The following is a 12,711-nucleotide window of genomic DNA, read 5'->3' as shown; positions in this document are numbered from 1 at the left end:
AAGAAATAACTGTTGATTCTTAGTGAGAAATTGGGAAGGATTTTCATGTATATGTAGAATTTTGAGTTTCAGCACATTTATTTGGCACTTTAGAGTCATTGGCCCTAGATAAGTAGTTAATTAGGGAACTATTGAATTCTAGCACTTTCTTGATGTTTTGTAATACAAAGATGAGTTTACGGGATCTTTTAAATAGAAAATATAATTTATACATAATTGATAACTGACATTAATAAGATTGCATTCTATAATGACAGAAGGTTATATTTGGCAGTGGCATCTTTCCCACTACTGGCTACCCTAATGGTGGATTGAAAAAGCAAGGACAAAAAAAATTGAGTGGAAAAGAAAAAAAAAACAACAAAATTCTTCCAATCTTTTTATCTGCTCTTATCAAGACATTAGCAGGTCTGTTCTGAAGAACTTCATACTGCTGCCTTCAATTACAATAACTCACAAAGGAGCACTGATGCTTTACCTTGAGTATCACATGACCAATTTTCTAGTCCTACCACCCACTTTTGTGGGAAAAGAGCTAAGCTATGGAAGTAAATCTAGAATTATTTAACATTTTCTAGCTAGGCTTTTGGGAAAGTAAATAAGTGTACTATTAATAATGACATTTTTCTCCTATTAAAGATTTATTCCTAAGGCTTTATTCCTATTTCTATTCCTAATCCTTTAAGATTTTGAAAACTTCTACAATGATTCTACAACCATTAAAAAAAACCACGTAAGTTCACACATAATTCAGTTGGATATAGGCTCACTGATATATCACTTTCCCAAAAGGCAGGGCATAAATTAGCAAATATTTCCATCTGCCTCATATCATTTGTGAGAAATCTGGAAAACTACAAATCCTGGAATGGTCGTAATTCATGTTTGTTTTGTTTTTGTTTTTAATTTTTGTAAGATAACTGAGCTGTCTGGGAAATAAAAATGTGATTCTTGTTTGACATGTTCATTAGTTTCCTAGTTAGCTTTGAATGAATTGTAAGTTTTCTAAAATGTGGATTCCATATGAGTGGGAAAACAGCAAATTTTGTGAAAGGATGAAGATTATCTAATGTAGTCTTGTAGGGGCATTTAAAAAGCAAATGGAATAGCATTAAGTTAAAAAAAAGTTAGTTGTTCACATATTTATAATGATTACATACTAATCCTTGTGTCAAAAATGTCTATATCTGCTTGGTGGGGGAGCCATGTTTATTTCACTTGGCTCAAGCCCCCAAACTCAAACCTGAGAAAATTTCTCTATTGGACATTTCCCAAAGGAGGAGCTCTTAGGATTTTTTTCCTGAGATGCCATAGAGGGGCTTGAAGGTCAAGTGATCTGAAATTGAAAAATCAAGGGAACCTAAACCCAGGAGGTAAAGGTCAATGTTTGAGCTCAGGTGACTAAGATCGAAGCCCAACATAAGTAACTACACCACCCAAAGGTGTATGACCCAATGGGAGATGTTAGAGAGATTATTAAACCGAAGTCATCTATCACCATAAAGAATCATTTTAGATCCAGACATAACCCAAAATCTCAACACAGGAGAGTCACTCAATAACTCCAGACTAACTCAGCTAAAAGGGGAAAAAGATGGATTTTCCTTACAAGGAATTCATGAATACTTAGAAAAAATGAAAGAAAGTTTCCAATAAATGGAATCCCTGAAAATTATGACTTTACAAAACCATAAGGAACAGAAAAAAATTATAAAAAAAATAGACATACTGAAAATAACTACCTAGAAGACAGGTCAAGGAAAGACAATTTCAGTCTCATCTGATTCCCTAAAACCTATGATTTTTGTAAAAAGACCCCCAGTTACAGTTCCAGAAATCATAAATGAACACTTCCAATATTTCCTGGGAGCACAGGACAAAGAGCAGAAAGAATTCACTGATCACTTCCTAAAAGAAATTCCCCCCAAAATGTCACAAGAATTTCATGGCCACAGTCAAAAGCTCTTGTGGTGAAGGAAAAATATACTTTTAAGCAACCAGAAAGGGAGGAGTTTTATGTAGCAAGGATCATTGGCAGCATCATATGACCTGGAGGTTTCTTTATTAACCTGTTACAGACTTCCAACCCAGAATACCTTATTATGAATCCTACAGTGGGAAAAATAGCCTATAATGAAATAGAGAGCATTTAGTTATACTTGATGAGAAAAAGACCAGAGTTGAGTAGCATCTTTGAAGTGCAGACATGAGTTAAGCAAAACCTAGAAAAGCCAATTTATTTGAGCAGTCGAAGGAGCCACAAGATAATGTAACAGTCAAATTCTACGGAGGGAATTCAGAAACAAGTGTATTTCTGAATCTTAATATCTTCAGAGGGTATTGAAGGAGTTCAGAAAGGATCTGAGGGATATGGATTGATTTTTGTTCTGAAGATTTTAAGAGGGGAATAGAGTAAAAGGAATATATTATAGTCAAAATGGAAGAATAACAGAATGTGACTTGATATTGCTGACATTTGGGGTAGATGAGAAGAAAGGTATACAAAAAGAAAATGGAGAAGTAGGCATCAAAAAAACTGCTTTTCTCTGAAATGGACAATGGAAGGTGGAACACAGATCAAGGAGGAAGTGGTTATAAGCAAAGCAAACTTCCTAGTTTTGAAATAGGAATTAAAAGGAAAAAAAATGCAAATATCCAGTGGAGAATGACTAAGCCTACAGCGTTAGATGAATGTAGTGAAATATTACTATGCCATAGGATGTAACAAAGAAGGATGATTTCTGAGCACCCTGAAAAGTATAAAACTGATGCATAGTGAAGTGAGTAGAACAATTAGAACGACTTATGTGAGGAAAACAACACTGTTGTGAAAAACAACCTGAAAAAAGTCTTTGATGAAACATGTTACCCAACTTCTGACAAAGAGGTGATGGTCTTAAGCTCCAGAAAGAGACACATTTTTGAATATGACCACTATGGATTGATTCTGATTTTCTCTCTCTCTCTCCCTCTCCCTCTTCCTCTCTCTCTCTTCCTCGCCATTTTAATTGGAAGGGAGGGAGGTTAATAACAGTGAAGTAGTGAAGCAAAAAAAAAGGCATTTGGAACAAATGGTAGGAAATAGAGATTCATGGATTCTTGTGCAATTCTCATTCCTTTCTGCTATGTATATTTCCTGTGTAAATTCAGAATAAAAAACAACTGTCAGCTATGTAGAGAGGGGAGAGACTTGGGTGTGTTAGATTAGTTAGAATCAAAACTAGTATGATTTGGAAAAAGATGGTTTTATAAGCTGCTGTCCTCAAAAGAAATTCATCACCTGGTCTATGCAATCAAATCTTCTGGCTCCATTCTATGTCTCTTTCGGGATCCCTACTCTTCCCAGACTGGTAGGACCCTCCAGGGCTGGTCTCCCTTTGGTTTAGTCTTTGTAAACTACTGTTTTCACCTCTTACCTCAATAAAGTGTCCAACTAGGACTTTAGCACAAGTGTGATACCTAGAACTTCCTCTCTGTTTTTAAAGACAACAAATATGAGGACTAACAAGAGATTTACAGAAATTTCAATGTAAAAATAAGAATATAAAATATTTTAAATTCCATTTAAATTAGGAATTGATTGGGATAAATCATAAGTTAGCAATCCAAAGAAAGATTTCTTTTTTAGATGGAATATAAGCTTTAAGCAGGGCAAGGACTGTTATGCATTTGTCTCTATGTTTTCAGTCTTAGGCACAGGACCTAGTACATGGTGGGTACTCATTTAATGCCTATGGATTGATCAACTGATTTAGAAGATTTAGAACAAAAAATACAACTTAAGAACAGACAGAAAAAGAACTCCTATATTTCCACTTAATTCCAAAGAAAAAATGCCTCAGTTTAATTCTTGTATAGGTTCAGTTTGTTGTTCCTTTTAGTCAGTTGATGAAGCATTTTTAAGCACTTACTATGTGTCAGACACTGTGGTAGGAAGTAAGGATACAAAGAAGGGAAAATAGTGCCTGTGCTCAGGGAGCTTTCAGTCTAATGGGGGAAACATGCAAACAACTATGTATAGAGAAGATATAGAGAGTAGATTGGAACTTAGCTAGTGTGAACAAAGCAAGATACAGTCCTTTCCTTTCTAGCAATCCAATTTGTCTTTGTTCCAATGAGTTTCAGTAGATCAAGCTCAGTTTAATCTCAAAATTAAACAAATTTTTAAGTACATTTCATTGAAGACACTGGATAGGCAAAAAGATGGAACATCCCACAATCCTTGTCTTTGATGAGCTTCAATTCTACTCTTACACTCTTCCAATTTTCCAGTGCATCTCTAGCCACTCATCATCAATGGAGGTTTGTCTCTTCCCAGTAATGTGGATTGTAATCCATTCATGATTATTTGTCCATTGTGACACTTTTGTACTAACAAAGCTAACATAGAAATAAATCTTTCATAGTATTACCCCTACACTCTTTTTTTTTCACAGACATGTGGTGACTACATTATACAATTTTTAAAGAAAAATTTGCTTGTTGTTGCTGGAATTGCATTTGGAGTGGCAGTGATTGAGGTGAGTGGAACTTACTTTTTACTTTTGTTTATAGCTTTGTCTTTCAGATTTGATCAATGAAAGGTAGGGAGAAAGCTCCTTCATGTGATTTCAGTATTAAAATCAAGGAATTAGCCTAGATGTCTCCTTTGTTCTTAATCTCAATTTTTCTTTCCAATGGGAAACAATCAAAAGTGAACCCAACTTTTATACATTTAGAGAAAAAGATTACACTTTCTCATCTCCCTGATTTGGGAATAAAAAAATGAAACTTGAACCATTGCAAGACTCATCTTCCCCTTCCCCCTCGATTTAATTTTAGTCAAGGCAATAGAAGTTAAGTAGAACATTGCCATCTCATGCCCAACCCTCATCTTAGAGGAAGGAGCATGTGTTCATTCCAATGAGCTTCTGAATATACTTCCTGGACAGCTAAGGTTAATTAATCCCTCTCAATCATTTACCAATGTTAATATAAGAATATACCATACCTTGCTGGGGTTAAGGACTAGACCTGTTACTTCATTAGCACAGGGAACTCCCAAGAGTTAAAATTTCCTCTACCAGTACAGTGCAGTATTTTCTATACCACTTAGAGTTATTGTGACTGGCCAAAGGTCACAAACCTAGGCAGTGTTAGTGTTAGAGGTGAGATGTGTGCTTAATTCTTCCTGTCTTTGAAAACAGCTCTCTATCCTCTGCACCACCCTGTATCCATACCTTTCTGAATGGGATTTTATTTTTATACATTTTCTTTTTGAGGTTTACACATCCTTGATGGATATTTTTTTTTCATGTCTAAGAGAATAAAAGAGGAATCATTTAGAGAGTTGTATTTTGCAATTTTTTCCAAACCTTGGAAAATCCATTATTCATTTATATAGTCCTGACATATACAGAGGTTCTTTTCTTCCTCCCCTGACTTCCTCTCCTCACCCCCATTGCAAATTTGGGACCATTGTTTTGTGGCAGCTATAGACATGCCTTCAGAATGTCAACTTCACTCACAGGGAATACCAGGCAATTTTCTCCCCAGGGTTTTTGCATCTTGTTAATCTCTCATTGGAAGCATAGTGTGTACACAGGGAGGAGTTTCACTGGGGATTGTTTAGAAAGGATGCCACTTAGGTGACTTTAAAAAATGATGTCATTTCCCAGTCAAGTTTTCTGGGGAAGGGGATACATAATAAACACTAACTTGAGGGAAGAAAGCCTAATAAATTCCCTGTTGGTTGAATTCTAAGGGCTAGAGCTAATTCTGATACTAAATAGCTGTGTGACCTTAGGTAAATAATTTAACCTCTCTAGGCCTCAGTTTCCTCATCTGTAAAATGAAGGGTTGGATACCTCTGGTATTCCCAATCCATGAACTAAATGAAATATCATCTTGGTTTTCTCATCTTAGTATTTTCTCAACTTGTCCTTTCTTCTGATTCATGAGTATGCTTCTTTTATTTTATTTTTGACCTCACTTGTGATTTCATCTGTGTAGAGAAAATTCTGATATAAAAACATCAACCCCTTTACTGGGATAGATCAATAACTACTGTATAATTTGTAGTCTTCAAGATTTTCCTAAGTTATTAGATCAGCAAGTATCTTGCCATCATTACATAATTACATCATTATATACCTCATAACAAATATTATTTATTAGAAACAGGATTTATACCCAGACTTTCCCAACACCACTGCCATCCACAGCATCATAATTGCCTTTCTCCCAGTCAATATGGAAGCAGAAACTATTGGTTACAGAAATGAGGGGATAGCTAGAAAATCCAGGCTCCAGATTCTCAGTTATGCTTTTGGCAGATGATAAATGAACAAATCCCCACCTTGGAGACTTCACTCTTTCTATAGCAATCCTTAAATTAAAGGGGCAGTACATAAGGAGTAGTACATGAGAGCCATGAGCACATGGGATATTTTCTTAGTTGCCCCAAGGAGAGCAGCAGTACAGGGAAATATCTTTTAAACACAGATCAGGTTATTCAAGGGGGTGAGGAGGGAGAAGGAAGGCACTTTATAGCAGCTCCACAATGGAAATGAGGTGTGACTATGTTCTGAGACATGCCACATAAATAAAGTGGGAGGTTAGGTCTTTCTAGTAGTCACTAAAATGGTTGTTAGTAGAGTTAAAAAAAGGACCCATATAAAAAAACTATATTTTGCTCAATTCATTAAATTGAACCTGTTTTTCAGCCATTAATCAAGGTTATTTTATTTTGTAGTCCCTCAGGTGTCTTTCCTGGCTATATTTGACTCCCTGTTTTAGGACAGCCTTGGAAAGAGTTTCTGCTATTCTCCTTGTGAAAATTTGGCTCATAAAATGAGTATTAGTCTTTCACACACTTGCTAAAGCTCCCTCCTTATTGCTTAGTTCATCCTTAGCTTTTCTTACTGTTGCTAAAATAACTCATTTGGGAAAATATGAATTTCTATTCGGAACAAATAAATGTATTTAGCTTAGGATCATCTAGTCCAATTCTTCATTTTACAGATGAGGAAACTGAGACCCAGTGAGGTTAAATGGTTTGCTTAAGGTCACATAGCTCCTTGGTATCAGAATTAGGGTTTGAACTCTGATCTTCTCATTTAAAACCAATCTTACATGGTCTTCAGAGAATCCCACCAATTCAAAAGGAATTAGAAAAGACAAGTGATATTTTTGTTTGTGTAGATATCATTTAGATTAGAGATTCTTAACTTTATTGTGTTAGTTAACTATTATGTAGCCCCTTCTAGTAGTATGGTGAGGCTTCTGGATCCCTTCCCAGAAAAAATGCTTTTAAATCCATAAAGTAGATTATAGATTATAAGGGAAAGTAATTGCATTGAAATAGTTTTATATATGTATGTATACAGTATGTACACAGATACACATTTTAAAACTAAGTTAATGAACATCAGGTTGAAAGCTGTTATTTAGAAAGCCATTGTTTTAGACTCTCAGACTAGCTCCTGAAAAAATTTGTCCTAGTCTGTAAGACATGTATTGAATTCCTACCTCTGACATACTAGCCATGCCACTATGGACAAATAGCTCAATCTCCTAGGACCCCATAAAATTTTCTAAGTTACAGACTAGCCTACAATCTGCATTTGTGGAGAGAATTTACATCATTACGATCACAAGGTCAAAGTTAGAAGAGATCTTGAAAATTACCTTATTTGGCTCCCTCACTATACAGATGTGCAACTGAGTCCAGAGACATTAAAGTAACTTATTGGATCTGATGCCAAATACTGCATTTTCCCACTCTGATAAAGTCAAAGGAAAAACAAACTAAAAAAAAGGCCGAAATCCTATTGGCTCTGGAAAATTAGACCTTGATTTGTTTTGATGTCTCTGTTAGGGTTGGAGACTACATTGATGACCCATATTTTGAATCTGCCCCCTTGAGTTACTATATAACATCAATTAAAATGATATATTTTCTTTTAAAAATACTTATTAATATATCTTATTTCCCCCAATTACATGTTAATACAATTTTTAACATTTTTTCACGTTCCAAATTCTGTCCCTCTCTCCCTATCTTCCCACCCTCCTCCCTGATACAGTAAGCAATTAGATATGGGTTTTACATATGCAATCATGTAAAGCCTTTGCATATTAAAATGCTATGTTTGCAAAGGATGTTCCCCTTCCAAAGAAATTTCCAGAGCCTTTGTCAGAATAGGAACTAGAAATAATCAGACTATCAGATCTGCTCAACTGATTACTGCAGCCAAGGAGTATGGCAGTTTGGGTGAAGAGCAAGTCTCAAACCCAGAAAACCCTAGTGTGAGTTCTACCTTTGACACATAGCGGTTGTATCACTCAGTGTTCTAGAGATTCTCTAATACACGATATTTCTGAGGTGGTGGTGACCTGTATTGTTAAAGGGAGTTGCCCCTCCCAGGAATCTCTTATACCATCAAAATCAGATCCATTCTCTAACCTATGAATGTTCAACATGTCTAACAAAGAGCCTTTGTCAGTCAACACATCCCAGAGAAAGGTGGCCCTAAAAATGGCTAGCATGGTTATTATTAATTCCCAGCCAGGAATTTAGCAATCATGGATAAATGATGACTTTGAACAATTGCTCCAGAAAATGCTTCTGAAAAGCATAAACCTTTCTTGTACAGAAAGGCATGACATTTTTACTAGTTTATCATGCATATGAATAGCGTCTCTTAATTGTTCGCTCATTCCCCAAACAATGATAGATTGTCCTTCTGCTGACAGTATAATATGAGAAACTGCGTTATTACTTGTCTTTTCAGCTAATGAATGCTCAGTTTTTGTTTCATGAATGGGGTAGTGGGGTTTTGTCATCTTGCCTTTACCCATCATTCTGTTCATTTCCATTATTCTTTTATGCATAGTCTTACTTTCCCTCTTCTTTCTTCCCTGCTCTCCAAAGGCAAAGTGACAACTTTTCAGAATGATTTTTTTCCCTAAAATTCAAACTAAAAATCCTATTTTGGTGAGGGAAAGTCATTTTTTAAAGAGAAAAAAGTAGACACTCCTAATCATTTCTGATCTCGACTACTTGGAATCCCAAGTTTCTTTCAGCAGTTCAAACACTGTCTTGTATATCTGTGTGAAGGTTTTCCTATTCCTTCCAGATGAAAGCAATGGAATTCTAATAAAACTTCCCCCAGCTCCAACATTCTAACTTCCTGATAGGCCCTATTGAATGGCAGATCCACTTTCCCTACCTAGTTAGCCACTTACCCCACTCCCCAACTCAATATCCTAACTTCTTCATATATGTCTCACTACTCATAGAACAACAAGCGTGTCCATGAACTCATACTTCTCACAGAAAAGTAGACATGTCCATGTGATGGGATCTCAGCCACTGCCTCTAGCTAGCCACTGCCCCCAGACCCATTGCTCATTTCCCACAGAAACAGCAGGTGTGTCCATGCACTTAATCACAACCACATCCATTTAGTCTCAGAGAAGACCACAATATTCAGCCAATCAGAAAGCAGCACCACCAGGATGCCCAAGCAGGATGTGGACCTCAAAACAATGAAAGGGACTTTCCCTAAGTGCAGTAATAGTAAAGAATTGACCTAGAGTGAACTTAGGATATAGAGAGGCTTATTATAATATTGTCATTTATACATACCCCCTCACCCCAATGGGTTTTTCTGTATGCATTGTGGGTAATTGCATGTGCAGTTCCACTGCCATTGGGACCCTCCCCAATTACATAATCCCTTAACAAATCCCTTGTGCCTTTTAAATTTTTCACAATTTCTGTTACCTAATTGCTTCTTTACCCTACAAAAATCCATGTTGCTTTCACTGAAGTTGCTGGTTCCTTTTTGAACTTAGCCTACTTCATGAGAGGAATCAATCTCAAAAAATTCCTATACTTGGATTAGAGGTGATCTGACTGAATTCTTTGAGATGGTTCCACCACAATACATTCTGAATAGTTTTTGGTGTCCCTGGGTGGTCAGAGTCTCTGACTCTGACCCCTCCCCACTCCATGTGGAGCAGAGTCTCAGAATCAGACCCTCTCTAATCTGAATATAGGCATTTATCGAGATTGACACTTCTCATGAAGCAGCCTAAGTAAGGGTGATGTCCTAAACAGAAATAGGGACATTTGGAAGAGGGGAGGATTTGGATGGAAAAATGAGTCCTGGTTTGGACATAGTAACTCTTTTAGATGCCTATAGAACATTTAATTTGAAAATGTATAATAGGTAGTTGAAGATGTATGATGGGGTTACAGAAAAAAGATTAAGGCTTTATATATAAATTTGGGAATCATCTGCATAGATATAAAATCAGAGGGCTTAGGAGCTGAAGAGAAGGGTAAAGGAAATGGTTTGGAGTGCAAAGAGGAGAGAGCCCCATTGAGGGGCACCCACATTTAGGAAGTATGACAAGGATGGAATTCAGTCAAAGAAGGCTAAAGAAGAATGATCAGATAAAAGAAGAGAGAGAGGACAGCATCACAGAAATCCATAAAAGGGTTATATCCAGTCTTAGGTGGTCAGTGATGTCAAATGCTGCAGAGAGTCAAGAATGATAAAGACACACTAGAATGATCACCTTTTAAAATTCTGCCTTGCCTTACAGAAATTGATGATTTGCTTCTGTGGGTACCTCTTGGAAGAGGGATTTCTTTTTGCCATTCCCAGTACAGGAAGGACAGCTAGCATGTTGTTCCCGATATATATCAAAGGATTCTATAATAACCTAATGAATAGTACTCAGGCTTCTGAGCAGTTATTTTCTTTATTATTTATCACTAAGCTAAAGTTTGGAACTTCACAGAACTTCTCACTCCTAATATTAAAACTTATTAAAGTTAATAGCTTTGTCATTTTTCTATTTTCAGGTTGTTCAAAGATGTTTCACTATTATGTAAAATATTCAATTATATATATTTGATGAAAAAAAGGATATAAAGAGAGTTTTTTTAGATCTGTCAGTTGAGATCATTGTTAAATTTGGAGAGATAAGTTTTAGTTCAATGATGAGAGGTCAGACACCAGGTCCCACAGGGTTTAGAAGAGGCAGTGAGATGGCACAGTGGATAGAGCCACTGGACTTGAAGTCAAAAGATTGTAAGTTCAAATCCTGCCTTGGACATTCACTAGCTGTGTGACTCTGGACAAGTCACTTAACTTCAGTGTCCTCATCTGTAAAATGGGATGCTAGAAATAACACCTCACAATGTTATTGTTAAGGATCAAATGATATATGTGTAAAGTGCTTTGCAAACTTCAAAGCACTATGTAAATACCAATTGTTAATAATAGAGAGAAAGAGGCTGGCATATAATAGGTGCTCAACACTGATTGATTTGTCTATGGACAGAACTCTTAATTTAATTTACTGATTGGTCACTGATAGCTCAAATGACTTTTCCATGGTCACACAGCTAGTATGTGTTAGAGTCAGGATTTGAAGGTCAGTCTTTTTGATTGTTAAGTCTAGTCATTTTTCCAGTACACTATATTGTTTTCTCATTAATGAAGCTTTTATGCTGAGTCCTGAAGGTGCCTAGTACAGCCCTTTTTAAAATATTTGAAAGACTGCCTTGCAGAAGAAGGATTAGATTTGTTCTTTTCAACCTTTGGGGAAAGAATCAGGAATAATAGAAGTTGGAAATAGAACATTTAGGCTGGATACCTAGAGAAACTCCATAATTGTAGCCATACAGAAGTGGAGTGGACTGCCTTAGGAAATGGATTTTCCCTGCTCTCATGATTAAGGGAAAAGGGGTCTTTTGCTGAAGTTAGATGAATACTTAGCTTATGTGTTCTAGTGGGGATACATGTTCAACTGGACAGATAGATGATAAATATGGATATGGATAAATAGCTGAAAAGATATAGATGATCAATAAATGGCTAGATAGAAGAAACATTTATAATATTCCTACCTATGTTTCAAGCTATGGATAATTATGCAAATAAGCATGATTATACCTGGCCTCAAAAGACTATTGGGGGAAAATGAGAACAAAAAAGAGATCTGGGAAGTGGTGGTGCTTTGGGGTAAGTGTCTGGGTAGTATGATGTTGAGATGACAAGATAAGGGGAAAGCTGACAGTGATCTCTTGGAATCAGTGATTTTTTCCTTGTCCCCAAACCCCCACATAATGGCATGCATTTTCTTTTTCTAGTTACTTGGCTTGGCGTTTTCTTTGGCCTTATACCGTCAGATCGGGAAAAAATGAAACTCCAGGAGTTAAGTTGTCACCCACTGAATCTTCCTCTTAACAATTTGCTTTGCTCTTTAAAAAAATACAACTTTGTAAAGCAATATTCAATTAGATAAAATACTACATTTTGCTGAAACCATGGATAATTTAATTATGCATCAGATGACTTTAAGTGACAATAGTGATATTAACGTATATTTTTATGCAGAATAAAAACATGTTTTGTTTCAATTGACTTGCTTCCTTTGATCATTGTATTCAGGTGGTAATATATTTTAAATATTCATCTAGAACTATTTGGTAGGATACTCTTGATATCTAAGTGACATAGCAATTATCTGAAGTTATAAATCTGAACTTTATGAAATTATTTGCTTTATGTGATTTGAAATGTACTCAGTATAAAATGGTTGGATTGATGTAGTGAAATCTAATATAGGTTTCTCATTTTATGGTGGGAATAACTAATGATCAGTAACATAAAAGATTTACTCAGGGCAACAAAATGGTTTGTCTGACAG

The 12,711-nt window shown here is 36.0% G+C and overlaps 1 protein-coding gene across 1 annotated transcript in view; it reads left to right on the top strand.

The window, feature by feature from the left end:
- Positions 1 to 12,402, top strand: part of TSPAN8 (tetraspanin 8) — a 41,274-nt gene extending 28,872 nt beyond the window's left edge. The window contains exons 7-8 of the mRNA XM_069082168.1: positions 4,437 to 4,520; positions 12,152 to 12,402. Of these exons, the coding sequence (XP_068938269.1) occupies positions 4,437 to 4,520; positions 12,152 to 12,205 (138 nt within the window). The 3' untranslated portion in view covers positions 12,206 to 12,402. The remainder of the gene's footprint in view (positions 1 to 4,436; positions 4,521 to 12,151) is intronic.
- Positions 12,403 to 12,711: the final 309 nt, after the last annotated feature.

Source organism: Petaurus breviceps, unplaced genomic scaffold (genome assembly GCF_028583685.1).
Source record: "Petaurus breviceps papuanus isolate PSGF00001 unplaced genomic scaffold, PetGlider_PUasm1.0 156, whole genome shotgun sequence".
Taxonomy (NCBI): Eukaryota; Metazoa; Chordata; class Mammalia; order Diprotodontia; family Petauridae; genus Petaurus; species Petaurus breviceps.
The sequence above is the reverse complement of the archived record's forward strand: the minus strand, read 5'-3'. Positions and strand labels throughout refer to the sequence as shown.